The following is a 27,712-nucleotide window of genomic DNA, read 5'->3' as shown; positions in this document are numbered from 1 at the left end:
CTCTCTCCACTGGCTCCCCATCAAGAAGCGCATAAACTTTAAAATACTCCTCCTCACCTTCAAAGCTCTTCACCACCTTGCCCCCCCCTACCTGTCTGACCTCCTCATCCCCCACCGCCCCTCCCGAGCTCTCCGATCCTCCTCCTCTCTCACCCTGACTGCACCAACATCCCGACTCAAAAGTTTTGGCGACAGAGCATTCTCCCGAACAGCACCCCGACTCTGGAACTCCCTCCCCCAACCTGTCCGCCACTCTCCCTCACTCACAACATTCAAATCCCGCCTAAAAACATACCTCTTCACCCAAGCCTATGACCTCCCCTACCCCTAGCCTCCTCTACCCCATTGCCTACACTTCTACCCCCTGTTACATCCCCATCTTTTTCTCTCTACTTCTTCTGTCTTGTTCATTTTATCTGTATATTAATGTGTTCTGTACGTGTTGTCCCTCCTGTCTGTAAATACCCCCCCCTTTTTTATTATTTTCAGCGTCTTTGGGTCACTGAAAAGCGCTATATAAATAAAAGTTATTATTATTATTATTATTATAAATATGTGCATGCCACATAACCTTTTATCTCAGTTTTGCTGTCTTTTTTTCTCACCCTTTTTTGTGAGGAAAAGGTAGTGAATGAGGGGTTAGGGCAGTGGATCTTAATATATAAATATATAAATATATATATATATATATATATATATATATATATATATATATATATATATTTCAAATTCTGTGCCCCCATGCATGAACCTGACAACCCACAAAATAATGAATCCAAGAAAAAAATATTTTAAAGAAAGATAATAAAGGTATGTTATCATAGTTATATCTTGTTTTTTTTTTCCAAAAATATGGGTTGTCAGGTTCATGCATGGGGGGCGGGGCCACAGAATTCAAAACATATATTTTACTGGTGCACAAAATGAACTGTGCATCAACATCACTGTATTCAAAGAATAAAATCATCAAAACAAGATTTTCACACAAAAACAAAAACATTATGAATATTTACTGCAAATCAGAGTGACCTCTGCAGTTGCCTTTCAGAGGCCGGTTCAGAAATGCTTCAACTTGGCAAGTGCCACTCTCAAGTCATTTTCACAACAAAGTCTGTTCCTTTTCATTTTTATGTCCAGCATCCTTGAAAAGAATTGCTCGCAAAGAAATTATATTATAGTAGTTATAGAAAAGGACAAGGGAAATGGCCCCAGAGGCTGACCTTTTGGCCCTTTTGGGGCCAGGCTGGTGCCAAGACTTAGCCCTAAAAGGAGGGCTGAGATTCAGGGTAAACTCTGGGGCCTGTTCCCTTTTCCTTTTGGCCCTTTTGGGGCCAGACTGGAGACAGGTCTTATCCCAAAAGGGGTTTTGATACAGGTGAGACTCTGGGCGATTTCCCTGGTCCTTTTGGCCCTCTTAGGTGTAAGCTGGTACCAAGACATTGCCCAGAAAGGTGGGCTTTGATTCAGTCTAAAATATTAAGAAAGAAATCACAAGATGTACCATCACTACAGTCACAAGTCGACAACTGAGCGCACCAAATTCCCTGCAGCACGAATCATATAAGTCTGATGTGTGTTTTGACCTTCGCCGAACCCCTGGGGTTCGATCGAACCCAGGTTAAGAACCACTGGGTTAGGGACTAGGGTGCCAGTGTCTGCCCTACCATCTGGAGTGACCATTTAATCCAGTTATTTATCCCATTAGATCGCTTTGCTACATTTGTTTTGCCATTTGAATGGAGCTGTGACTGGCTGATTTGTAGAACAGAAGTAACTGATTTGTTGCTATTTAAGTCAAAGCCCAATAAGCCTGCAAATGATATACATGCATTTAATTTAAAGAATAATAACCTTTGTAAAACGATAAATGTAATAGTTTTGTTAAACTATGAAAATACACTGGTTAAAACAATGGGAGTGTCTACAGAGCAAACTGCCATGTTAGTTTGTGCTCCTGAAACTGCTGCGCTATTTGACCACGCCGGGTTAGGGTTAAGGTTACGGTTAGGGTTAAGGTTAGGGTTAAGATTAGGGTTAAGGTTAGGGTTAGGGTTAGCTATATGGCAGTGCCGCGGTTCCTGAAACTGCTGGGCCATTTGAACGCGCCGTGGCTCTGCAGCCACGGCCCAAAAACAAATGGTTGCATTAGAAGTGAAGTAGCAGCAGCTTAATGATGTAGAATCGGGACATTCTTTCATTTGTAAATGGTTGAATCTTTACATGGTTTTGTGTTTTCTGTTTCTCCTGATGCACCAACACAAAAAAAGGAAGGGTGAATAAAAGTCTGGTCTTCGGGAGTGAGTTTTGGAGCCAAGTTGGGGCCTGCACTGGCACATACACCAGCTGAAGTTTTTGAGTCACAAAAGTCTGATGTTTCTGTGTCGTTTCATATTCTAAGTTGAATTGTGTTCTCTGTGTGTTAAGGAATAGCATTGGTGTATGTCTAATTCCATGACAGTGGGGCATTAGCTCCCAGTGTCCCCCTCCCCAAAGAGCAGAGAATGGGCCCAAGAGCAGAGGATGGGCCCCTCCTGGTCTGTGGCCCTGGAGCACTTGCTCTGGCTGAACCACCTGACCAGCTGCTTTTTCTCATCGTTTGTCATTCGCAAAGAGAAAAAAGCAGATAGTAAACTTGACAGAGTGGACCAATGAGAGCGCAGCCTGAGCCGGTTCAGTTTGAGTTTCAGGTTGTGCTGTGATTGGACGAGGCCTTTGGGCATTTGTGAAACTCGACTTCCTCAAAGAGTGAAGGAGGAAGAGCAACATTGAAACCACAGTTTTCATTCCCAGGAACATTAACTCATATAAAAAATAAATAAATATATGTTTTGTTTTGCCCTGTATAACCTTATTATAACCAGACATATTCCAGCACCACAGGAAGTCACATTTACTCATCCCCAAGCCTTGATAAATTGAAAGTGGGCTCCAGGACTCCATGTCTTGGGCATGTTTTTCACTGCATGTGATTATTGTGACATGACGATGTAACAAATATGGACAATTATTGACACATGACAAAACACATGTGAAATCCCTAATTTTGCTCTGATTTACTTTCTTTCTTACTGTTCCAAAAGTATGTGACAAGCTTTATGAAATCAAACGTTCTTAATGCAAAAGTTTGATTTTTGATTAAGTGAATAATCATGACACACCTGTCCACACTTTTCTATCCTGACTTCGTAGGAGCAAAAGCATCAGCCACCTCAGCCTCTCCATTATGTTTCACCTCTTAATGTATATGAATCATTGTTTTAGCCTCTCTGCAAGTTCCAAGTGGCCAAGTTTATCCATTTACTAAATTATTCATGACACCTCCTCCTCCCTGGTCTATATGTCTTAAGTTGTGTTCATATTCAAACCTGGGGAACCTCTTCATAGTGATATTTCACAGTAACATGCAGCAGATTTTTATTTCACAAAAGTGGCTATGTGACCTTTTTAGGAGTCTACACGTATCACTAACTAAATACAAAGATGTGGGCAGGGATAAGGGGCAGGTGAAAACAGGATTTTTCTGTGCACTCAAGCCTCAGTTGCAGGACAATATAAGATAAACATGCATGAAACAATCAAAATACAACTTTGAGTAAACTAATGATGAGGAGACAATGTTGTTTAAAAGCTCATTAAAGTTGATTTTGTGTAAAATGTCCCCGTTAACCAAATGAATCCCATTGTTTTACTTGAATCATATCAGTCATATCAGATTAATCAAGGCAATACAAAAGTATAAAACTATGTAAAAACAAACTAAGTGTTAAGATTCATGGCTCATTGCAGTTCACCGGTCTGACAGGGCTTCAGGGCTGTTGTGTAATCTCTGTGTGTGTGTGCGTGCGTGCGTGTGTGTGTGTGTGTGTAGGTGTGTGTGTGTGTGTTTGTGCGTGTGTGTGTGTGTAGGTGTGTGTGTGTGTGTGTGTGTGTGTGTGTGTGTTTGTGCTTGTGTGTGTGTGTGTGTGTGTGTGTGTGTGAGACAGTGTGGGACACTTGCCATGCTGAGCTCTGATATTGATCTCGTGTGTGTGTAACTCATAAGTCTCAGGCCAAGAGAAGAAGCTTTCATCACTTTGCCCTCCAGCTCTCGATCCACTGTTGCTTTTATGCCTCTTCTCGCTCAGAAAGAAGATTCTGGATCATACTAGGGAAAACCAAGATTAGTTTGCCAAGTTGCTGTCTCATATGTCCAGCGTGTAGTCCAAATGTAGCAGACGTCATGTGATCATTGTGAGTGGGGGTCCTCCACCTCCTCGTTACTTGGGTTTAGTTCATATATGTGGAGTTTTAATGACATTTTCAATTCTGGGCTCACCGTAAGAATTCAAGGTATTTTTGAGCAAGAGATACATCTGAATAAATAGAATGCCATACTGTGGAACATTCTGCACAATAAAATATCTCACTGGAGACAAGCAGGTGGTGGACTCTCCATCTGTAAAGTCACATCACCCGTGGTCAGGGGTTTGTTTCTCATCACAGCTTTATTACTTCAAGTCTAACTGCACCGTCACAGTTTGTACTGTGTGTGTTTGTACTTCTCACCTGGTCTAGTCAGCAGTAGTGAGCAGGGTCTTTTGTGTAATTGTACTTTTAGTTGATTTTCATTCCTGTACTTGTAATTAATTACAGGGAAGTACTTTACATTACATTACATCTTCCATGTAACTGTTACTCATTTAGTTTTTTCCACTACTGGTCTTAGGGGGCGTTTCTGATTATTATAACAGATAGTTCACCAAATAAAACGAACAGAATTGGCTTATTGGTTCAGATATGTATTTTCTGTAAGAGGGGTATAAGCTGTAAAGATGTCAGCTGTTCTTGTAGGTTTCTTTGTCCCAGCAGGAGGAGGCGGTTGCTCTGGTTCTTCCCTCAGCAGAAAGTGTGAGTGCTGTAGCTGATGTTTGACGTGAGCTTCAGTGAAAGTCCAAACTCTCCACACAAACAGCTCCTCTGAGGCCCAGCCCTGCTCTGCCTGTTCGGGCCGGTCCCACGCGCTCATCGCTTACCTCTGGAATCCTACCAACTTTTTTATACATCCAACATTTATACTGCGCCATGGCACTGCCACAAAGAGGAGCAGGAGGAGAGGAGGCACTTTTGTATTTCAGGAGCAGCAGTCAGTGGTGGGCCTGGTTGTGGTGGGAATCTAGTACATGTGATGATAATAATAATAATGATAATATTTCTGATTAATTGCACTGACATTTAAAATTTGTCTGATAATTGAACCCCAACTAATATGTTTAAAGACATGTTTCAACCCATTTCTTCCATCCATCCATCCATCCATTTTCTACCGCTTGTTCCCTTTCGGGGTCGCGGCTTGTGTTTCTGTATTGTTAATATTTGTATGAGTAAAGATGGTCGTAGCTGCTGGGAAACACTTTCTAGTTTTAACTTCATTGCAGAATCCCTCGCTCTTTTCTTATTCGCTCCTATAACATGCCTTGTTTTTGTTCCTCTAAGTCAGGGGTGGGCAATTATTTCCCTCCGAGGGCCATATTCGAATCCAGGCAAGTAGCGGAGGGCCGGCCTGCTATCATTGGTGTGAAAATTAATTAATTAATTAACTAAATATCAAATAAAATAGCACTTTTCTATCAAATATAGGTGATTGAATCTATTATTGAATTCATTTCATGTCATCTTTATTAAGGATACAAGTGCAGACAGATGTTACAGACAAATGAAAATAGAAACTAAAATCTTTTAGGGGCCAGATTAAAACATGCCGAGGGCCACATCTTGCCCCTGGGGCCTCAAATGCCCAGGTCTGCTCTAAACCCACTCCCGTCCCACTCCCGTCCCACTCCCGTCCGACTCCCGTCCCACTCCCTTCCCACTCCCGTCCCACTCCCGTCCCACTCCCTTCCCACTCCCGTCCCACTCCCGTCCCACTCCCGTCCCACTCCCGTCCCAGCACAGAATGGCACGTCCCGCTGTAGTACATTGTCGCGTGAAGGCCCTTGAGTAAACGCAGTGCCGCAGTTGCATTATTTTGGGGCCCCTCCCACGCCGTACCTTCAGCAGCAGTGTATTGTTTAGCCTCAGGTGTTCAAATGTGCTGCAGGAAGTGTACTTGCACAAGGCGTGTGTTAAAACTGCATCGGTGACGAGTATAAAAGACAATCTGAGCCGTGTTGTGAAATCACACTTTGATTTATGGACGCTGTTTGCACAATGCTGTCGTTTACCAATGAGGATTAGTAATGGTAATGTAAGAGAACATAATTACTCAATCATCTCTAGTGAAAGTGTGTTGAACTTTTGTGTGTGAACTTTGTGTGTAATAATCAATACATCATGTGATCTTATAGTCGAGCAGTTACCACGTCATAGCTTCCCAAAGGCCTTTGAAACAACACTACATAAAATACCCTTACACATTTAAACAGGAAATACATGTTTTTCCAGTAACTTGGCTTTTAAAGTTAATTCTATGAACATTAACAAGACATTTACTTTTTACCTTTTAACACAAAACCACATGCTTTTAGACATGACTATACATCTGTCTACTTAATGCTCCTAAATGAAAGCTGATCTTTTGAGCATTTGAAATGATTAGATTGATTAAATTTGAATTATTTGCACCCCCCTAAATCTATTTACTATATATCTATAGTATTAACAATTACTATATATATATATTATCTTGTTTTAAAGTTATTTAAATCAAAAACATTCCAAATTAGGCCATTTTGAAATAAAACCTATTGCCTATAAGATAAGATATGCCTTTATTGTCCACACATGGGGAAATTTTGGTGTTACAACGCAGGAGATACAGCGGAAAGGACTCTTATGAACAAAAACAAAAACTCTTATTAACAAAACTTAAACCTCTCATATCTTAATAGGGAATGGAGGGAAGAAAATTAAAATAAAGATAAAATAAAATAATAAAAATAGCTGGCATAAGACAAATAATACTAATAATAATGGTAAAGTAAACACTCTTATTTACATCCGTTATATGCACATGAATGACATTAATTGCGTGTGAGTTTGACAGTAATTGCACATGAATAAGACGGTATTTATGGATACGGTATACATGGACGGTATTCCAAATAAACGTGTTGTTTGTGGGATCATGTAAACAACAAAGCATGTGCCGCAGACAGATCTGTCATGTTATTCTTGAGTCGGAGCCAGAAGTGACTTTTTGAAACGTGTTGACCTTCTGTGCAGTTGATTCAGCTTCTATTGTATTATTCATCCATGGCTGTTTAAAGGCGTGGCACTGCAGGTTTTTCAGGCTGCTGTTTACTCCATTCTGTACTTTAGTTGTTGCTTTGATTAGGTCATAAACCAACTGCTAGTATGTCAATAATAGAGCACATGCAGCTTAAGTAGCATAATTACAACTACATCTCATTCAGGGCAGCTGCAGGGTCCCAAAATATTTAACTTAAATGTTCCAAATTTAAGGTCTGAAAAGCAGTACATTCTACAAAAAAGTATATAATGATAGTAATAATGATAATAGTAATAATAATAGTCAAGATTTTATTTGTATTTGTTGTAGTGATCGTGTTATAAATGCACTAACATCAAATATTTTGTCACCAATACATCTCAATTTATTAGTGTTTCCTTTTCTCTTTAAATGTAATTTGTATAGATTAGTTTTACATTTCACTTCCTGTAGATGTGATTATGAGCGGTTACTTGTTAAAACATACTAATACGTCTGCAAACATAAGTGAAGATAAAAAATGTGAATTGCTGAAGCTGTCAGGAATGTGCAGATTTAGGGCCTTTGATGGAGCAGAGTGTGATGGTGGAGGGTGTGATGGAGGAGAGTGTGATGGTGGAGGAGTGTGATGGAGCAGAGTGTGATGGTGGAGGGTGTGATGGAGGAGAGTGTGATGGAGGAGAGTGTGATGGTGGAGGGTGTGATGGAGGAGAGTGTGATGGTGGAGGAGTGTGATTGTGGAGGAGTGTGATGGTGGAGGAGTGTGATGGAGCAGAGTGTGATGGTGGAGGGTGTGATGGAGGAGAGTGTGATGGTGGAGGAGTGTGATTGAGCAGAGTGTGATGGTGGAGGAGTGTGATGGTAGAGGAGTGTGATGGAGCAGAGTGTGATGGTGGAGGAGTGTGATGGTGGAGGAGTGCGATGGTGGAGGAGTGCGATGGTGGAGGAGTGCGATGGTGGAGGAGTGTGATGGAGCAGAGTGTGATGGTGGAGGAGTGTGATGGTGGAGGGGTGCGATGGTGGAGGAGTGTGATGGAGCAGAGTGTGATGGTGCAGGGCTGATTGTCCCTGGTTATGGCTCTCCTCGGGGCATCGGGGCAAACAGGTGGTGTCCAGGATGTACTCTGCCCTTTAACTATGGCTGGAAGAAGCTCAAACCCTTAGAGAACATTAAATGAAGAATGGCTCTCTAATTATATATAAGCTGATATATATATATATATATATATATATATATATATATATATATATATATATATATATATATATATATATATATATATATATATATATATATATATATATAATCCATACATCACATCCCAACCTGTCATCACAAAATGTTGCTCTGTCAGTACAAAGAATAAATAAGGACAAATAGTATGAGATGGACAATAACTACACCATTTGCTCAACTCCATGTTTTCCATCACAATAGCAGCCTGATACTTATGTAAACGTTCCATCCCATTCATATAACGTGGCAGCAAATTTGAAAAAAAGTTCTTCAGTTCAAGTGATCAATATAGGATTTGCGGCAAAATATAGCACACAGTATTTGTACTGTAGGATTTGCTTCAACATTCAAGTTATTTAGCTATAGCTTGTGGTAAAATAAAAGTAAAAGAAGGGCTGACACCGTGAAGGAAAGCTTGGAGAGTGATATAAAGTCTGCGCCGGTCTCTTAATGGAGAGAAAGGACTAAAGTGCTTATGACTGTTAGGGTTGTTATTGTGTTAGGGTTTGTTGTGAGTATATGTGCGTATCACGTACACGACACCACTGAGCGAGTCTTTAACAACAGGAACATTCTACACAAAACAGTGCACATGTTTTCCCTGGTGTTACTCACGTGTGACCGAGAAAATCATGCGGTATTTTTCCTTTTTTACATATAAATGTGCTGTTTACTAGTACTTTTCTGTATAAGTACTGTTTTTTTAAGCATTTCCTTTTAGCATTTGTGCACTAATTGAAGCACAGGGCAGTACAAGAGTTTCTTGAGTTGACTACAGGGCTATAATAGTTTTTAAAATGTGTAATCTGGTTTCTCTGCAAAATAAATTCTGCATTTGACTCATCTATGACCCTCTTAATGTTACGGTTAACATGTAAAACAGAATAACTGGTGAGCGTTTTTAAATAGGGCAACCTTTACGCTCCATGGCAACAATAAAAACGCCACTAATCCATCTTTTGGAGCACACACTAAATGTAAGGGCAATTTAGACTTTAGTGGGCTTAGGGCTAATCTACAGCGGTTTCTTCACATTAGCTTTGCTCTGTGTTTCTTTCAAAGCAAACAGCAGCTTTAATGAAAGGGCCCCGGGGTCGAATCTGTCCTCACGCTGCAAACAGACCACCGAGCTGCACCGAAATCCACGCTTTGAAATGTGAAAGTCTCTCCTACACATCTGCACGACGCTGGATTTACCGCTGCACGGCTCACGTCAGCCCGGGTTTAGAGACGCCGGGCGGCCATGTTTGGGAGGTGTTTGGAACGGCGCTGGAAATGTCGGGGTCACTCCAAGTTCACAGTTCTTGGCACAGTTTGTGGGGTTGTGTTCAGTGGGACATCTGATGTAACAGACAGGGTTATAAAATGTGGACTCCTATTGCACAATTAAAAAAAAATCTTCATATATCCACATTCAGAAGTGCTGCACTGTGCTTAAAAACAAAACTTATATATTGACGGTTGAAAATAAATTGCATCAGTTATTTTTGTGATATTTTCAACCCACGAAACACCTACTTTTACAGTGTAGAATTAAAGATGTTTACTCTATCTCATCCCCCATTTCTCACTCATATGTCCTGTGTAATAAAGCCTACGGGCCAAACAATATTTAGACTTCTTAGAACTGGTAACTATCTTTATTTTGAAAACTAAAAAGAAAGAAAAGAACCTGTTCCTGCGTTACAGTTAAGCCGCGCTTCGCCCTAGTCATAAAATCATACACTTCTGCCATCGTTGTGTACGGCATCAGTTCTATTGAATATCACTGCTGTAAATGCGTTTATTAGAGTGCTCTGTTCTTCACTTTCACTTTATTACTCAAATACAACAGTTAATATTTCTGAAAGGACTGATTTAATATAGATGAATCATAAACCTCTCTTTGAAGCACCAGTTGACTGCATGTCGGCTGAGATAAAAGCGCTCGATAGAACAATGTGCTCATGGAAGTGTCACTTTGAGATGAAGCCACAACAATGTCACAGTTTTGAGTTTGACCCGAGGCGACTAAAGCAGCAAAACAACTCCACAGCAGCTTGTGGTGTAACTGAACTCCACCTTGTCAAAGGCTTTATCAGCTTTGTTTGTGGGTTAGAGCTGTTCCTACTGCACGGGACAGTTGGAGTTAAATCTAGGCTGCAAGAGTCATAACAATTGAAACAAAATTGCATTTTGAATGGACATAATTAGCAAATCACAAAGGCTGCATAGCGTACATAAAGTACCATAACTATTATTTCAGAGCATGTTTGTACAGATCTAAACTAATGTGAGTCTTTTAATAGTTTATCAGTTGGTACAATGAGCTGCATCCGTTTTGGCTGAAATCTGGATTGGTTTTCCATCTGCTTTTTATGACACTGTTTCCTTATGCAACGTAACCCAATTTCTTATTGATTTATAGAGATTTATTATTGCGAAAAATTGTAAAGATATAGCAATATATCAGGGCAGGTTTATCAGCTATTGTCCTTAAAGCCCCAGCATAGGCCAATATTTAGTTTGGGTCAAAATGATTATAATCTGCTTAACATAGTGTCACCAGCTGAGTCCCCATTGGGTGATCTGAGTCTGAACAGTATCAGACTTTAAAAACACCACAGACAAACTGTCCAAAACAAGAGTGCTTTTCCGTTAGGAGTGCATTTTAGATTTTCTTAATAATGCTTGGCTTGGCTTGTTGTAGAAAATGTATTGTTACTCACACCCAAATGTGTTAAGGCTGTATATTTGTATTATAGTATATTATAAGCCAATGCTGTTACAACTTTAAACAAAACGATTCATTTCAATGTATTTTTGTAACGCCCAAAATCACAACAGCAGTTTCCTCAACTGTTTCACTGTTGATTATTAATTGGCATACAAATCCTAATGTAATTATTTAAATTTAATGACTACTTATAATAAGATAAGTGTCCGTCAGGTCCCCCTGTTCACGCCCCCAGAGTGTGCTTGTTAGAGACGGCCCTGGACGTGGTCTTAAGTGGCCCCTGAACACTCCAGGCTTCACAGACCTGCATCAGGACGTCTAAACTCATCTTAAACTTTTGAGGATATGTTTTTGCTCCTTTTACGCTATTACGAGAGTACGACATGGATCAGCCCGGGTGACAACGGGCCTTAGGCTTTATTAGACAGGAAAGCTGAGCGTGACATGGGGATGACAGAGAAGGAGGACAAACTCAGGATTTGAACCCACAACACTGCGGCTGGCTGCACTTGGTCCGGCGCACTTGGGCTGATGCCCCAACCACTTGACCACTGGGCAGCACGGGCTGGGCCATGTCTGTGCCTGTGATGAACTAGAGCAGAGCAAAGGAAGAGAACGCTGATCGAGATTGGGCCGTTGAAGTGTTATGTCCGGACTCCAAAAGTGCACCGGTCCTCTCGATGGCCCGTCCAGGCTGCTGCTGAACGGCCCGTCCAGGCTGCTGCTGAACGGCCCGTCCAGGCTGCTGCTGAACGGCCCGTCCAGGCTGCTGCTGAATGGGCCCGTCCAGGCTGCTGCTGAACGGCCCGTCCAGGCTGCTGCTGAACGGCCCGTCCAGGCTGCTGCTGAACGGCCCGTCCAGGCTGCTGCTGAATGGGCCCGTCCAGGCTGCTGCTGAACGGCCCGTCCAGGCTGCTGCTGAACGGCCCGTCCAGGCTGCTGCTGAATGGGCCCGTCCAGGCTGCTGCTGAACGGCCCGTCCAGGCTGCTGCTGAACGGCCCGTCCAGGCTGCTGCTGAACGGCCCGTCCAGGCTGCTGCTGACATGATAAAATTACATGAGAACAATGTTTGACAACACCAAACAAAAATGTGAGAAGTTGACAAATGAAATCGATGAAATCCTCCATAAATGTGTGTGTTGTGTGTGTTGCAGTCGCGAGGGAGAAGGCGTGCGTGTGCACTGGGACAGACAGAGGGAGCCCTCATTCACCTCCAGGTGGAACCCCTTTGCAACGGACATGCCCTTCATCACCTTCATCCCGCACCCCGTCCAGGCGCTCTGCTCCACCTACAACTCGCTCTGCGACGTGAGTTTCTAATCCACTGACACAAAAGAACATGATCTGAGGAAGAGACGGGTTCAAAATCATGAGACAAAATAGTCACAGAAGTTTACTTTACAAGACACACATTCACTTTAAGCAGCAGGAAATGCTCAAGCAAAAGTGCAGTTTAAAGTATTTAAACTGCCACAATCATAGAAGAACCTTAAATGACACGAGGCTTGAACCACTTTGTAAAAAGTATTGAATTGTGCTTTTTCTGTCAAGCGTTGCAATCACACATTGATTTGAATTGTGTGTTGATAATAAGAGGCTTTCAGTTCTAACTTCAAATAGAAGCGTTCATATTTAAAAGACTGAAATATAAACTCAATCAATCATTTTGTGCTTATGTTTATAGAGGTCTAAACTACTGTTGGCAGGTTTGTGTGATAATAAGGTGTGTTCACACTCACTGCTCCTAAAGTCTTAAGATAAGATAAGATAACCTTTATTTGTCACACAATGGGGATATTCCAGGGTTGCAACACAGATTAGGTACTGAAGTATAATAATAAAAAAACAGACAACTTATAAGAAACACTCTTGTAGAAAAAAAAAACTCTTATACTCTGGATAAAAATAGTAATAGCAATAATAACACTCTTATTTACAGCTGTTATATCCAGGACCAGGATGATTGACACGATGTCACAATATTATATTAGTCTCTAACTTAGTCCTGGTCTCGTCTCGACAGGAAAATGTGCTGTTTGCAAAGGGAAATATGTTAGATAATTGTAGTCTTTGCAATGTATTAATTGTGACCATTTAAATTGTGGTTTTGATTGGATTGCGATATATCTTGCAGCCACCAAACCTATAACGTACTAAAAGTGAATATGCATCAGTCATCACAGTCACAGTGTTAATAAAAAGTGAATTGTAAGCATAAAGTAAGGATGTTAGTCTGTAATACATGTAAAATATAATTAGCTTTAAAGATGGCCATTTTTTACAATATAGATCAAATGAAAGTCTTTGGTGGATTGTGGGATATCTCTCATCTCACCACAACTGAACTGAGAATGTTGCTCTGAAATAATGTGCTCCGAGGGCTTCAGCTGTGGCAATACATAAAATACAATTATTGAGTCAAGACAAAAGCATGTGGTCTGTCTTTAAAGCTGCGTCCAGGTTCATTAAATCGTCTGGAGCTGTCACGTCCTCTCACCGTCTTATTCAGTCTTTATTATAGAATGAAGGACTCGGCTGTTGTTGGATAATGGAAAGATCCTTATGATAATTACATTTGACAAACCTCTGGAGACTGCAGTGCCTTCATGTGCCACTAGGAGGTCGTGTGTGGAAGTCACAGAGTTAGTGCAAACACGGCAGTTTCAACTTATTATCCATCCATCCATTTTCTACCGCTTGTTCCCTTTCGGGGTCGCGGGTGACTGGAGCCTATCCCAGTGACTTTGGGCCTTAGGCGGGGTACACCCTGGACAGTGGCCAACTTGTCGCAGGGCCAACACAGAGACACAGACATTACAGACAGTTCACTCTCACATTCATTCACTAGGGCCAATTTAGACTTACCAATCTTTACCTAACACATGCATGTCTTTGGACGGTGGGAGGAAGCCGGAGAACCCGGAGAGAACCCACGGTAACACGGGGAGAACATGCAGACTCCACCCAGAGAGATCATATTGACTATAAATATGATATTTATTCAGTGACATCAGTGATTGTCTGATGCTGTATTCAAGCCTTTTTATTATGGAGAAATTGTGACTGTTTCTTAATAATTGTGTTTGATGTTTGAACATAATTTTGGAGGAATTCTTAGTGATTAGAACTATTGAATAAAAAGTATTGTAGGTTAATGATTATTAATAACTCAATTTGAAAACTCAGGAATGTACCCCAATGTTTTGGACAATAGAAAATACATTTCCAACACTAAATAGTTGTAGATTCTTTTAAGTTTCCATGTTGTTTTAAACTCTTTCTAAACTGCCCTGTTTATGTGATTTAGTTTTTTAGTATCAATACTTGTTCAAATGTGTGTCTAGTTTTTATTGTAGTTTTTAGATTTAAGAATATAAAAAAAGAACAAAAACTTGAGAATGAGAAGCTTCTTGTTTGTTTTGTGACTCTTATGGAAAGTGAATGAATTCATCTAAAACTGAAGACTCTTTATTATAAATGATGATACACTGAGGTTATTCTGAAATACTTGAATGAAACTGTCTCATGGACAAGTGCATTTTCCCCTGTGACATTATATTAACAACAACATCTTTGGTGGCAGTGTGTTATTATAACATGACATTTCCTCATGAGTCATATTTCATCCATTCCATCTCTGATTTTGCAATGTATACTCAAAGAAACAGTTTTATTAAGTATTATAAAGAGCTGATTGTAGCGAGGCGTCATTATGTGGGCGAATGACTCACGCCAATGACTGGAAATGATCAGATTCCAGAGTATCCCAGCATTCCCAGAGTCGAGCTCGCATTTCCACTGTTTCTGACGTTTGCAGATGAGAAGATAAGCTCCTCCTGAATAATGACTGCTCCTGGTGACTTTTCACGCTGTTACTGTAAACACAAGTGAAGAAATCTGCTGTGACCTCACACTTTTAATAACAAACCAAAGCTGTGGGTTTGACATGTCATTGTTCTAACGTCTGTGGAGGATGACTTATGATGATGATGTTTATGATCGGTAAAACCATTCTGCATGACTCCTCCAGGTTTGTCAAAGGGACACATCGTGCACAATCTACTTTAATGAGCTTTTAACCTTGTTTCTACATCATTTGTTTATTGTATTTAGACAATCTGCTGCTTGTGACGGTGAAACGTCTCTCGGAAGAGGGCGGGGCTTAGCACCCCGACTCTGGAACTCCCTCCCCCAACCTGTCCGCCACTCTCCCTCACTCACAACATTCAAATCCCGCCTAAAAACATACCTCTTCACCCAAGCCTATGACCTCCCCTACCCCTAGCCTCCTCTACCCCATTGCCTACTCTTCTACCCCCTGTTACATCCCCATATTTTTCTCTCTACTTCTTCTGTCTTGTTCATTTTATCTGTATATTAATGTGTTCTGTACGTGTTGTCCCCCCTGTCTGTAAATACCCCCCCCCCCCTTTTTTATTATGTTCAGCGTCTTTGGGTCACTGAAAAGCGCTACATAAATAAAAGTTATTATTATTATTATTATTAGATCTCCAGTTTTAAACAGCAAATCAATGGAACAGTTTTTATTACAAAGCCATTTTAGAGCAATATTGTGATTTCCAATGATGAAAAGTTGAAATGATGATTTACTTATGTTATAGTTCAAGAACCTGAAACATATAATCATACGTCTCCTTTAAAAATGGTCGTCCTCTTGGGCTAGTGCAAGATGCAGCGTGGGATCGTCCCATTTACATCACGCTCACAATATTCTCATTCATACTCCTGCATTCTTGGACACTGGAGGTGGGTCTCTGGGTTGCGGTGGCAGAATGGTTAGCCTGGCTCCTGCCGCTCTAAACTCAATGTATTACAATGCATCGCTCCACTAATGTTCACTTTGACATGGACTTATGTTTTTTTTTTTTTTTTTGCATTGCTGTTATAAAGTGTGGTACTTAAACAAAGACTGTTAAAAGTCTTCACACTCATTTATCATTCCATTCCTTAATATACTATTGTGTAATAACGTCAAAAAGAACACGGTTTTCTTCGTATTCCTTCTGCACTTCTAGAAAATACAAGTAGCCAAGGAGTTCTGAGAAAAACCTCCAAACACAAATATATATCTCCATCTCCTGCTAAAATACTTACCTTGTAATCAGTGCACAGGTGAGTCCTCGGCCCCGCCCTCCTGCTCATGCTCTCTGTCTCTTTGCTCCGTTCTCAGATCTCGGCGTTTCGGGATCTGGTCCTGGAGGTCGCGCAGAAGGCCAACGCCGCCAAGCCTGTCCCGGGACGAGCAAACGGCGTGCTGCTCCTGAATCAGCCGGTGCACATCGACGCCTCTTTGGGCGCCATGGCCAACTTTGGGAACGGGAACAAACTGGGCTACTCCATGGCCCGCGGAAACCTTGGCTTCTGAACTCTGATCGTCTTTTCTGTTGTTCATATTTCGCAAGGATCTCTCATTTAAATGTATATGATAAATCTATACGTTTATATATTAAAGGCACTGAAGGTTTTTAGCCATAAAAAGAAAAAGCACTTAAACCAAAGCATGTTTTTGTTTTCATTTTGGATCATTTTTATTGCACTATCTTTGTCCTCACTGTGTCTGCATCTGCACAAACCTGACTCGTACTTCACTTGTTTCCATGTAAACCAGGGGTGTCACTCATCTTGGGTCGCGGGCCGAACATAACGTAAAGAATAAAACATAACAAATGTAAGAAATAAATAGCTTTATCCAGCCTAGTAATAGTTCTATGTGGACACTGCACAAACCTGTCCATATTCATGCATCAGCAGCAGGAACAGGAACAGGAACATGGACTTGTGATTTTAATTCTGATATGAAGTGTTACTATCACAGACATGTTCATATTACTGCACAAACTCAATATGAGCTCACTCTTTTTTTAAATGAGAGCTCACAGCAGCTTTACTCTGTCATGTTCAGACTATTACACTCTGACCTGTGGTTTTACCTGTTGCTCCTCTGGATGTTTTCCCACCTTTACAAAGCGACACACTTTAACCAACGTATATCCAATTTGTCTTTAATTTTCTTTATTTTAGCATTAGTAAACTCTTCAGGCTGCAGACCCTGTAAGTTCCTTCGAGTGTGGTTCTTTTATTGGAAGTAGCTGAATGACCTTAAATGTTTGAACGCCTCCTGGAGACGCACAGGAGACAGGCTGTGATTGGCTGTCGGCGACAAGCGAGTGACAGTTGATAAGAACAAGGTAAGAAACGGCTCTTAATGGTTGAGTTTACGCTCTCTTCCTCTGTTTGCCGGGTTTAACTATTTAACTGTGTGTAGCTGTGTGTAACTGTGTGTAACTGTTTAACTGTGTGTAACTGTGTGTAACTGTGTGTAACCGTGTGCACTCGGATCTACAGTGTTTCCACACAGCCCTGGAGCAGATGACAGATCTCCTGCCTCTCATTGTTTTAGCTCCTCAGGGATAATAATGTAATTCAACTCTTTCGCAATGGGACCACCTGGCCCCTCCCTCTCCCCCCTCTCCCCTCCCTCTCCCCCTCCCCCCCCGCCCCTCCCTCTCCCCCTCCCCCCCCCTCCCTCCTTTGGGTGTGCTCGTTCCCAGCCTCTCAGCCCCTTAAAGATTCACCGGAGTACGGGGGCCACATTTGTCAGCTCAGTTTTATGTGCTGTGCGTGTATTTTTACAGTGCGTACAGCGGTGATTGATTTGTGCCTTTACTGTGTGTCGAAGATGACATGTGTTTGTCAGCGGAGCACGCCACAAACAAGACATCCAGAGTTAGATGTTCCTTTTATTTTTAGTGCACATATTTACGGAGGAAAATATTCTCTTACATCGACAAATCATTCAATAGAGAGTAGTGTGGTTTAGGGTTAAATGTATCATGTGACACCAGAGAGGATGGGTTAAGAGGTGGTGACCTTTTGAACCAGGGCCTTCAGCTGTAGAAAAGATGCATGTTTTTGTGACAAGTCCACATATTTTTGAGATTTCAAACTTCATATTTCAAACTTTTTGGCATCACACATAATCACATTTACACTAAGTTTTTTGCAACCCACTGTATTAGTGCTGCAACAATTAATCAACAATTAAAATACTCAAATAAAATATGATATATTGTCATCTGGACAATATAGACTCCATTTATTTTTGACAGAATAAACATAGAACACAAAACAATACAGAACATGACCAGAGAGCGAAAATCAAAAAAAGAACGCAAGTAGATGTCAACTAAATATCAAAAGAAACAAAATTGCAGCACATTTAAATTAAAATAAGTCCCACTTGGTCCAAACATTTCAGATTTTCATCAATAAGGGGCTTAAATAATAAATGTTCTGTATTTTGAATCCTTCTGTCACAATTATCAAGGCCCATAACCATTCATTTATTTTGATTATTCATTTTAATTTTACTTTGTACCACCAATATATATTACCACATGATAAGTATTCTTTTTATCCCAAAAGAGTTAAATTGTAGGATTTCGTAGTCATATAAATGAAAATATTAAAGGTGCGCTGTGTCACTTTGTCTAAACGCAGATGTTTTATTGTCCATGAAGACAAGCCGGTGACCAGGCCCAGTTACAGGTCAGATCTGTGGCGAGGCGACTAAGGATGCACGCTTTCCAACGTATTTTTGAGCAATAAACGCAATGAGTGCAATATACAATGAATGCCGTACTGTGGAACATTACAGGCAAAGAAATGGCATCTGGAAACAATCTACTCCTCCTGAAAAAGTGACATAATGCACCTTTAAGTATTGCCATCAAATGTGTTTTTACTTTATCTTGGGTTTGTAACATCTCTGCCTTTTATTTTAGTGTAGAAAAGATTACGAAAATATATAACTGCGAATTTTCTGACAAGAATTGCGATTAGATTTGTGTTTAATCATCTGTTCAAAGTTCACTGACAAAGAACTGACAACGTTCTGTTAATTATGGTACAGTCTTATTCATTCATTTATTTTATATTTTAATTTATTTTCTTGTTTTTAATTTTTTGAGTATAAACAAACACAAAACAAGGAACACGACCAAAAGAACAAGACCAAAAGAACACGGTAATAACCTAAATAAAATGACGGCATTCCCATTTAGTCCAAAGTTTATTAAATACTGTCCATTTTCAAATTATATCATAATATAATTGTTTCCTATGTCACTAAAAGACTTCTGTGATACATTAAGTCTTTTGTGTTACATTTACAGCCGCAGCTTTGTGACGCTGTAGTAATTTGCCTTCCCATTAGAGCCAACGTGACACAAAGGCCTTGAGAAAAAGTCCTCTTTGTTCACAAATTGCCTGAGAGTGACACGGTGACAGTCCTGAGTGAAGTCTCCTACAGGCAGGAAACAGCTGCTTTTGCGCCGCCAACCTTCAAGTGAAGTGCGGCCTCTGCGGATCATGTGTCAGGACCTCGGGCTGCCAAGGGTTAAAAAGCCCCTCCCAGAACCAGGACCACGGTCTAATCCTGGATCAAGTCCTGCTCTGGCCCCGAAGCTCCTGTTATATTCACGTTTATTTAACGTTGCAAGTCACTAACACGCAGATGAGAGGCGTTTAGCTCCGTGCAACATTTGGACACAGTTTAAAAGCCAGATAAATCCTGAGAATGTGTGAAAAGTAAAGCAATATCCAAGAACTGACGCTTTAGAAAGTTTTAAGCACTATTTCAAAATGTGCCAATAATACAGAAGGGCTTAGAATTAGACATTAGAGCGCATCAGATCGAAGCTCATTTGCAGATATAAAACATGTGTCCCTGAATATCCTTGTATTGGCTCACGTCTGGAATATTGACCTCAGGTTTCCAGAGTCGGCGCTGCGTTCCAGAGCGTGATACTTCTTTGTAAAGTATTATAAAAGCCTCTGGTCTGTGCTGAACACTGAGGAGCACGTACACGGTTAGATAGTTGGCCAGGCTGAAGTTGTTGGCATCTGCTATGCTAAAAGAACAGGTAATCAGCAAAGAATCAGTAAGTAATATTCAGTAACAAAGTACATATACAGTCAAAGTCAGAGAGCTGCAGTACTTTTGTGGTTTAGTCAGTTAATCAGTCGATGGAGTCTTAGTCGACGAGTCAGAAGGAAGAAAGTCTGGACTGAGTTATCTGGAGCTTTTGTGGGACACTTTAATCTGCCTTTTCACTTATGAAGGGGCTGTTTACTTTACTTGTTCTTACATGTAGTTTTATTATATTTCTTGCAAGATCCTTATGATTTTGAAAGCTTTTGCCCCTTTTTAGTCGACTGATGGATCCACGGAACATGTCTTTAGTCAAGCAAGAAGATCAAAGAATTCACACAGGTTTTACATCATATTTAAAGAGTCAAATGTGTTCATGAAAGAATTCTTTGTCGTTTCTCAATGTTATTAGAGCTTTTATATTTTTCTTTGCTCAAAGAAAAGACTTGAACCCTAAATTGTGAGCCAGGATGTCACCGTGAAAAAAACTGTATCATTTTTAACAAGTGAAGTAAAAGTAAAATGTGTCCAATGGAAAATGTACTTTAGGTAAAGTTACAGATACCAACAAATCTGACTTGTTTGTTATGTTTTATTTAACTTAAGCACAGTACTTTTACTGTTGTACTTAGTTACCTTCCGCCGCTGAAAATGATGACTTTAAAACAGAATCAGCCAGAAATGTTTCATTATTTGAGGCTGAGACAGTTGGCAGATTATTAGATTTAATACAAATTGACCAGAACAAAACCACAGACAAACAATTTGATGTTTGATTTTGTTTGGTCTCCATGGATGACACGACCTGTACGTGTGTTTTTTATTACAACCGCTCAATCCCATAAGCGACTGTCACACACCGTAAACGTTTCAGAGCGTTTCACACCGATCCACGTCACAAAGCAGTCGCTGTAACGTCCACAAAACAAACTGCAGGTTCACTCTTGTTCCAGTTGTAATGTATTCAAGGTGGAGCTGGTGGAGGGAGGGGGTGGAGCTGGTGGAGGGAGTGGAGCTGGTGGAGGGAGCTGGTGGAGGGAGTGGAGCTGGTGGAGGGAGCTGGTGGAGGGGGTGGAGCTGGTGGAGGGAGAGGGTGGAGCTGGTGGAGGGAGTGGAGCTGGTGGAGGGAGGGGGTGGAGCTGGTGGAGGGAGTGGAGCTGGTGGAGCAGGGAGTGGGGCTGGTGCTGGTGGAGGGAGGGAGTGGAGCTGGTGGAGGGAGGGGGTGGAGCTGGTGGAGGGAAGGAGTGGAGCTGGTGGGGGGAGGGGGTGGAGCTGGTGGGGGGAAGGGGTGGAGCTGGTGGAGGGAGTGGAGCTGGTGGAGGGAGGGGGTGGAGCTGGTGGAGGGAGGGGAGGGAGTGGAGCTGGTGGAGGGAGGGGGTGGAGCTGGTGGAGGGAGGGAGTGGAGCTGGTGGAGGGAGTGGAGCTGGTGGAGGGAGGGGAGCTGGTGGAGGGAGTGGAGCTGGTGGAGGGAGGGAGTGGAGCTGGTGGAGGAGGGAGTGGAGCTGGTGGAGGGAGTGGAGCTGGTGGAGGGAGGGGGTGAAGCTGGTGGAGGGAGGGGGTGGAGCGGGTGGAGGTGGTGGAGTGAGGGGAGCTGGTGGAGCTGGTGGAGGGAGTGGAGCTGGTGGAGGGAGTGGTGCTGGTGGAGGGGAGGGAGTGGAGCTGGTGGAGGGAGTGGAGCTGGTGGAGGGAGGGAGTGGAGCTGGTGGAGGAGGGAGTGGAGCTGGTGGAGGGAGTGGAGCTGGTGGAGGGAGGGGGTGAAGCTGGTGGAGGGAGGGGGTGGAGCGGGTGGAGGTGGTGGAGTGAGTGGAGCTGGTGGAGGGAGTGGAGCTGGTGGAGGGAGAGGAGCTGGTGGAGGGAGAGGAGCTGGTGGAGGGAGTGGAGCTGGTGGAGGGAGAGGAGCTGGTGGAGGGAGTGGAGCTGGTGGAGGGAGTGGAGCTGGTGGAGGGAGGGAGTGGAGCTGGTGGAGGGAGTGGAGCTGGTGGAGGGAGTGGCGCTGGTGGAGGGAGGGAGTGGAGCTGGTGGAGCGAAGGGGTGGAGCTGGTGGAGGGAGTGGAGCTGGTGGAGGAAGAGGAGCTGGTGGAGAGAGTGGAGCTGGTGGAGGGAGTGGCGCTGGTGGAGGGAGGGAGTGGAGCTGGTGGAGGGAGTGGAGCTGGTGGAGGGAAGGGGTGGAGCTGGTGGAGGGAGTGGAGCTGGTGGAGGAAGAGGAGCTGGTGGAGAGAGTGGAGCTGGTGGAGGGAGTGGCGCTGGTGGAGGGAGGGAGTGGAGCTGGTGGAGGGAGTGGAGCTGGTGGAGGGAGTGGAGCTGGTGGAGGGAGAGGAGCTGGTGGAGGGAGTGGAGCTGGTGGAGGGAGAGGAGCTGGTGGAGGGAGGGGGTGGAGCTGGTGGAGGGAGGCGAGGGAGTGGAGCTGGTGGAGGGAGGGGGTGGAGCTGGTGGAGGGAGGGAGTGGAGCTGGTGGAGGGAGTGGAGCTGGTGGAGGGAGGGGAGCTGGTGGAGGGAGTGGAGCTGGTGGAGGGAGGGAGTGGAGCTGGTGGAGGAGGGAGTGGAGCTGGTGGAGGGAGTGGAGCTGGTGGAGGGAGGGGGTGAAGCTGGTGGAGGGAGGGGGTGGAGCGGGTGGAGGTGGTGGAGTGAGGGGAGCTGGTGGAGCTGGTGGAGGGAGTGGAGCTGGTGGAGGGAGTGGTGCTGGTGGAGGGGAGGGAGTGGAGCTGGTGGAGGGAGTGGAGCTGGTGGAGGGAGCTGCGCTGGTGGAGGGAGGGAGTGGAGCTGGTGGAGGGAGTGGAGCTGGTGGAGGGAGTGGAGCTGGTGGAGGGAGAGGAGCTGGTGGAGGGAGAGGAGCTGGTGGAGGGAGTGGAGCTGGTGGAGGGAGAGGAGCTGGTGGAGGGAGGGAGTGGAGCTGGTGGAGGGAGTGGAGCTGGTGGAGGGAGTGGCGCTGGTGGAGGGAGGGAGTGGAGCTGGTGGAGCGAAGGGGTGGAGCTGGTGGAGGGAGTGGAGCTGGTGGAGGAAGAGGAGCTGGTGGAGAGAGTGGAGCTGGTGGAGGGAGTGGCGCTGGTGGAGGGAGGGAGTGGAGCAGGTGGAGGGAGTGGAGCTGGTGGAGGGAAGGGGTGGAGCTGGTGGAGGGAGTGGAGCTGGTGGAGGAAGAGGAGCTGGTGGAGAGAGTGGAGCTGGTGGAGGGAGTGGCGCTGGTGGAGGGAGGGAGTGGAGCTGGTGGAGGGAGTGGAGCTGGTGGAGGGAGTGGAGCTGGTGGAGGGAGAGGAGCTGGTGGAGGGAGGGGAGCTGGTGGAGGGAGTGGAGCTGGTGGAGGGAGGGAGTGGAGCTGGTGGAGGAGGGAGTGGAGCTGGTGGAGGGAGTGGAGCTGGTGGAGGGAGGGGGTGGAGCTGGTGGAGGGAGGGTGTGGAGCTGGTGGAGGTGGTGGAGGGAGGGGAGCTGGTGGAGCTGGTGGAGGGAGGGGAGCTGGTGGAGGGAGTGGCGCTGGTGGAGGGAGTGGAGCTGGTGGAGGGAGTGGAGCTGGTGGAGGGGAGGGAGTGGAGCTGGTGGAGGGAGTGGAGCTGGTGGAGGGAAGGGGTGGAGCTGGTGGAGGGAGTGGAGCTGGTGGAGGAAGAGGAGCTGGTGGAGAGAGTGGAGCTAGTAGAGGGAGTGGCGCTGGTGGAGGGAGGGAGTGGAGCTGGTGGAGGGAGTGGAGCTGGTGGAGGGAAGGGGTGGAGCTGGTGGAGGGAGTGGAGCTGGTGGAGGAAGAGGAGCTGGTGGAGAGAGTGGAGCTGGTGGAGGGAGTGGCGCTGGTGGAGGGAGGGAGTGGAGCTGGTGGAGGGAGTGGAGCTGGTGGAGGGAGTGGAGCTGGTGGAGGGAGAGGAGCTGGTGGAGGGAGAGGAGCTGGTGGAGGGAATGGAGCTGGTGGAGGGAGAGGAGCTGGTGGAGGGAGGGAGTGGAGCTGGTGGAGGGAGTGGAGCTGGTGGAGGGAGTGGCGCTGGTGGAGGGAGTGGAGCTGGTAGAGGGAAGGGGTGGAGCTGGTGGAGGGAGTGGAGCTGGTGGAGGAAGAGGAGCTGGTGGAGAGAGTGGAGCTGGTGGAGGGAGAGGAGCTGGTGGAGGAAGGGGAGGGAGTGGAGCTGGTGGAGGGAGGGGGTGGAGCTGGTGGAGGGAGGGAGTGGAGCTGGTGGAGGGAGAGGAGCTGGTGGAGGGAGGGGAGCTGGTGGAGGGAGTGGAGCTGGTGGAGGGAGGGAGTGGAGCTGGTGGAGGAGGGAGTGGAGCTGGTGGAGGGAGTGGAGCTGGTGGAGGGAGGGGGTGGAGCTGGTGGAGGGAGGGTGTGGAGCTGGTGGAGGTGGTGGAGGGAGGGGAGCTGGTGGAGCTGGTGGAGGGAGGGGAGCTGGTGGAGGGAGTGGCGCTGGTGGAGGGAGTGGAGCTGGTGGAGGGAGTGGAGCTGGTGGAGGGAGTGGTGCTGGTGGAGGGGAGGGAGTGGAGCTGGTGGAGGGAGTGGAGCTGGTGGAGGGAGTGGAGCTGGTGGAGGGAGTGGAGCTGGTGGAGGGAGAGGAGCTGGTGGAGGGAGAGGAGCTGGTGGAGGGAGGGAGTGGAGCTGGTGGAGGGAGTGGAGCTGGTGGAGGGAGTGGCGCTGGTGGAGGGAGTGGAGCTGGTGGAGGGAAGGGGTGGAGCTGGTGGAGGGAGTGGAGCTGGTGGAGGAAGAGGAGCTGGTGGAGGGAGTGGAGCTGGTGGAGGGAGAGGAGCTGGTGGAGGAAGGGGGTGGAGCTGGTGGAGGGAGAGGAGCTGGTGGAGGCAGTGGAGCTGGTGGAGGTAGTGGAGCTGGTGGAGGGAGAGGAGCTGGTGGAGGGAGAGGAGCTGGTGGAGGGAGGGAGTGGAGCTGGTGGAGGGAGTGGAGCTGTTGGAGGGAGAGGAGCTGGTGGAGGGAGAGGAGCTGGTGGAGGGAGGGAGTGGAGCTGGTGGAGGGAGTGGAGCTGGTGGAGGGAGAGGAGCTGGTGGAGGGAGGGAGTGGAGCTGGTGGAGGGAGGGGGTGGAGCTGGTGGAGGGAGTGGAGCTGGTGGAGGGAGGGAGTGGAGCTGGTGGAGGGAGTGGAGCTGGTGGAGGGAGTGGCGCTGGTGGAGGGAGGGAGTGGAGCTGGTGGAGGGAGTGGAGCTGGTGGAGGGAGTGGAGCTGGTGGAGGGAGTGTCGCTAGTGGAGGGAGGGAGTGGAGCTGGTGCAGGGAGTGGAACTGGTGGAGGGAGGGAGTGGAGCTGGTGGAGGGAGGGAGTGGAGCTGGTGGAGGGAGGGAGTGGAGCTGGGTGGAGGGAGTGGAGCTGGTGGAGGGAGGGAGTGGAGCTGGTGGAGGGAGTGGAGCTGGTGGAGGGAAGGAGTGGAGCTGGTGGAGGGAGTGGAGCTGGTGGAGGGAGGGAGCTGGTGGAGGGAGGGAGTGGAGCTGGTGGAGGGAGTGGAGCTGGTGGAGGGAGTGGAGCTGGTGGAGGGAAGGAGTGGAGCTGGTGGAGGGAGGGAGTGGAGCTGGTGGAGGCAGGGAGTGGAGCTGGTGGAGGGAGTGGAGCTGGTGGAGGGAGTGGCGCTGGTGGAGGGAGTGGAGCTGGTGGAGGGAGTGGAGCTGGTGGAGGGAGGGAGTGGAGCTGGTGGAGGGAGTGGAGCTGGTGAAGGGAGGGATTGGAGCTGGTGGAGGGAGTGGAGCTGGTGGAGGGAGGGAGTGGAGCTGGGGGAGGGAGGGAGTGGAGCTGGTGGAGGGAGGGAGGGATTGGCGCTGGTGGAGGGAGTGGAGCTGGTGGAGGGAGGGAGTGGCGCTGGTGGAGGGAGTGGAGCTGGTGGAGGGAGAGGAGCTGGTGGAGGGTGTGGAGCTGGTGGAGGGAGGGAGTGGAGCTGGTGGAGGGAGTGGAGCTGGTGGAGGGAGAGGAGCTGGTGGAGGAAGGGGGTGGAGCTGGTGGAGGGAGTGGAGCTGGTGGAGGGAGAGGAGCTGGTGGAGGGAGGGAGTGGAGCTGGTGGAGGGAGTGGAGCTGGTGGAGCTGGTGGAGGGAGTGGAGCTGGTGGAGGGAGGGAGTGGAGCTGGTGGAGGGAGTGGAGCTGGTGGAGGGAGTGGAGCTGGTGGAGGGAGGGAGTGGAGCTGGTGGAGGGAGTGGAGCTGGTGGAGGGAGAGGAGCTGGTGGAGGGAGGGAGTGGAGCTGGTGGAGGGAGGGGGTGGAGCTGGTGGAGGGAGTGGAGCTGATGGAGGCAGAGGAGCTGGTGGAGGGAGAGGAGCTGGTGGAGGGAGGGAGTGGAGCTGGTGGAGGGAGGGGGTGGAGCTGGTGGAGGGAGTGGAGCTGGTGGAGGGAGTGGAGCTGGTGGAGGGAGTGGCGCTGGTGGAGGGAGGGAGTGGAGCTGGTGGAGGAGTGGAGCAGGTGGAGGGAGTGGAGCTGGTGGAGGGAGTGTCGCTAGTGGAGGGAGAGAGTGGAGCTGGTGCAGGGAGTGGAGCTGGTGGAGGGAGGGAGTGGAGCTGGTGGAGGGAGGGAGTGGAGCTGGTGGAGGGAGTGGAGCTGGTGGAGGGAGTGGAGCTGGTGGAGGGAGGGAGTGGAGCTGGTGGAGGGAGTGGAGCTGGTGGAGGGAGAGGAGCTGGTGGAGGGAGGGAGTGGAGCTGGTGGAGGGAGGGGGTGGAGCTGGTGGAGGGAGTGGAGCTGATGGAGGGAGAGGAGCTGGTGGAGGGAGAGGAGCTGGTGGAGGGAGGGAGTGGAGCTGGTGGAGGGAGGGGGTGGAGCTGGTGGAGGGAGTGGAGCTGGTGGAGGGAGTGGAGCTGGTGGAGGGAGTGGCGCTGGTGGAGGGAGGGAGTGGAGCTGGTGGAGGAGTGGAGCAGGTGGAGGGAGTGGAGCTGGTGGAGGGAGTGTCGCTAGTGGAGGGAGAGAGTGGAGCTGGTGCAGGGAGTGGAGCTGGTGGAGGGAGGGAGTGGAGCTGGTGGAGGGAGGGAGTGGAGCTGGTGGAGGGAGTGGAGCTGGTGGAGGGAGGGAGTGGAGCTGGGTGGAGGGAGTGGAGCTGGTGGAGGGAGGGAGTGGAGCTGGTGGAGGGAGTGGAGCTGGTGGAGGGAAGGAGTGGAGCTGGTGGAGGGAGTGGAGCTGTTGGAGGGAGGGATTGGAGCTGGTGGAGGGAGTGGAGCTGGTGGAGGGAGGGAGTGGAGCTGGTGGAGGGAGGTAGGGATTGGCGCTGGTGGAGGGAGTGGAGCTGGTGGAGGGAGTGGAGCTGGTGGAGGGAGGGAGTGGCGCTGGTGGAGGGAGTGGAGCTGGTGGAGGGAGGGGAGCTGGTGGAGGGTGTGGAGCTGGTGGAGGGAGGGAGTGGAGCTGGTGGAGGGAGGGGGTGGAGCTAGTGGAGGGATTGGCGCTGGTGGAGGGAGTGGAGCTGGTGGAGGGAGGGGGTGGAGCTGGTGGAGGGAGTGGAGCTGGTGGAGGGAGGGGGTGGAGCTGGTGGAGGGAGTGGAGCTGGTGGAGGGAGGGGGTGGAGCTGGTGGAGGGAGTGGAGCTGGTGGAGGGAGGGGGTGGAGCTGGTGGAGCTCTGGGCCTTTGCTTTGATTCCAGTTTGTCCCGGGATGCTCCTTTTCCAGGCCTCATTATGTCAGGCCCTGCAGCTACTCTCTCTCTCCCTCTCTCTCTCTCTCTCTCTCT

The 27,712-nt window shown here is 47.1% G+C and overlaps 3 protein-coding genes across 3 annotated transcripts in view; 2 read left to right on the top strand and 1 right to left on the bottom strand.

The window, feature by feature from the left end:
• Window positions 1–16,572, top strand: part of tprg1 (tumor protein p63 regulated 1) — a 31,765-nt gene extending 15,193 nt beyond the window's left edge. The window contains exons 5-6 of the mRNA XM_072438414.1: window positions 12,316–12,469; window positions 16,353–16,572. Of these exons, the coding sequence (XP_072294515.1) occupies window positions 12,316–12,469; window positions 16,353–16,547 (349 nt within the window). The 3' untranslated portion in view covers window positions 16,548–16,572. The remainder of the gene's footprint in view (window positions 1–12,315; window positions 12,470–16,352) is intronic.
• Window positions 1–27,712, top strand: part of lpp (LIM domain containing preferred translocation partner in lipoma) — a 366,579-nt gene that overhangs the window by 219,247 nt on the left and 119,620 nt on the right. The window lies entirely within an intron of this gene.
• Window positions 1–27,712, bottom strand: part of dpt (dermatopontin) — a 268,440-nt gene that overhangs the window by 143,380 nt on the left and 97,348 nt on the right. The window lies entirely within an intron of this gene.

Source organism: Eucyclogobius newberryi, unplaced genomic scaffold (assembly GCF_026437365.1).
Source record: "Eucyclogobius newberryi isolate DKJ021-1_F unplaced genomic scaffold, fEucNew1.0.hap1 SCAF_9, whole genome shotgun sequence".
NCBI classification, from domain to species: Eukaryota; Metazoa; Chordata; class Actinopteri; order Gobiiformes; family Gobiidae; genus Eucyclogobius; species Eucyclogobius newberryi.
The sequence above is the reverse complement of the archived record's forward strand: the minus strand, read 5'-3'. Positions and strand labels throughout refer to the sequence as shown.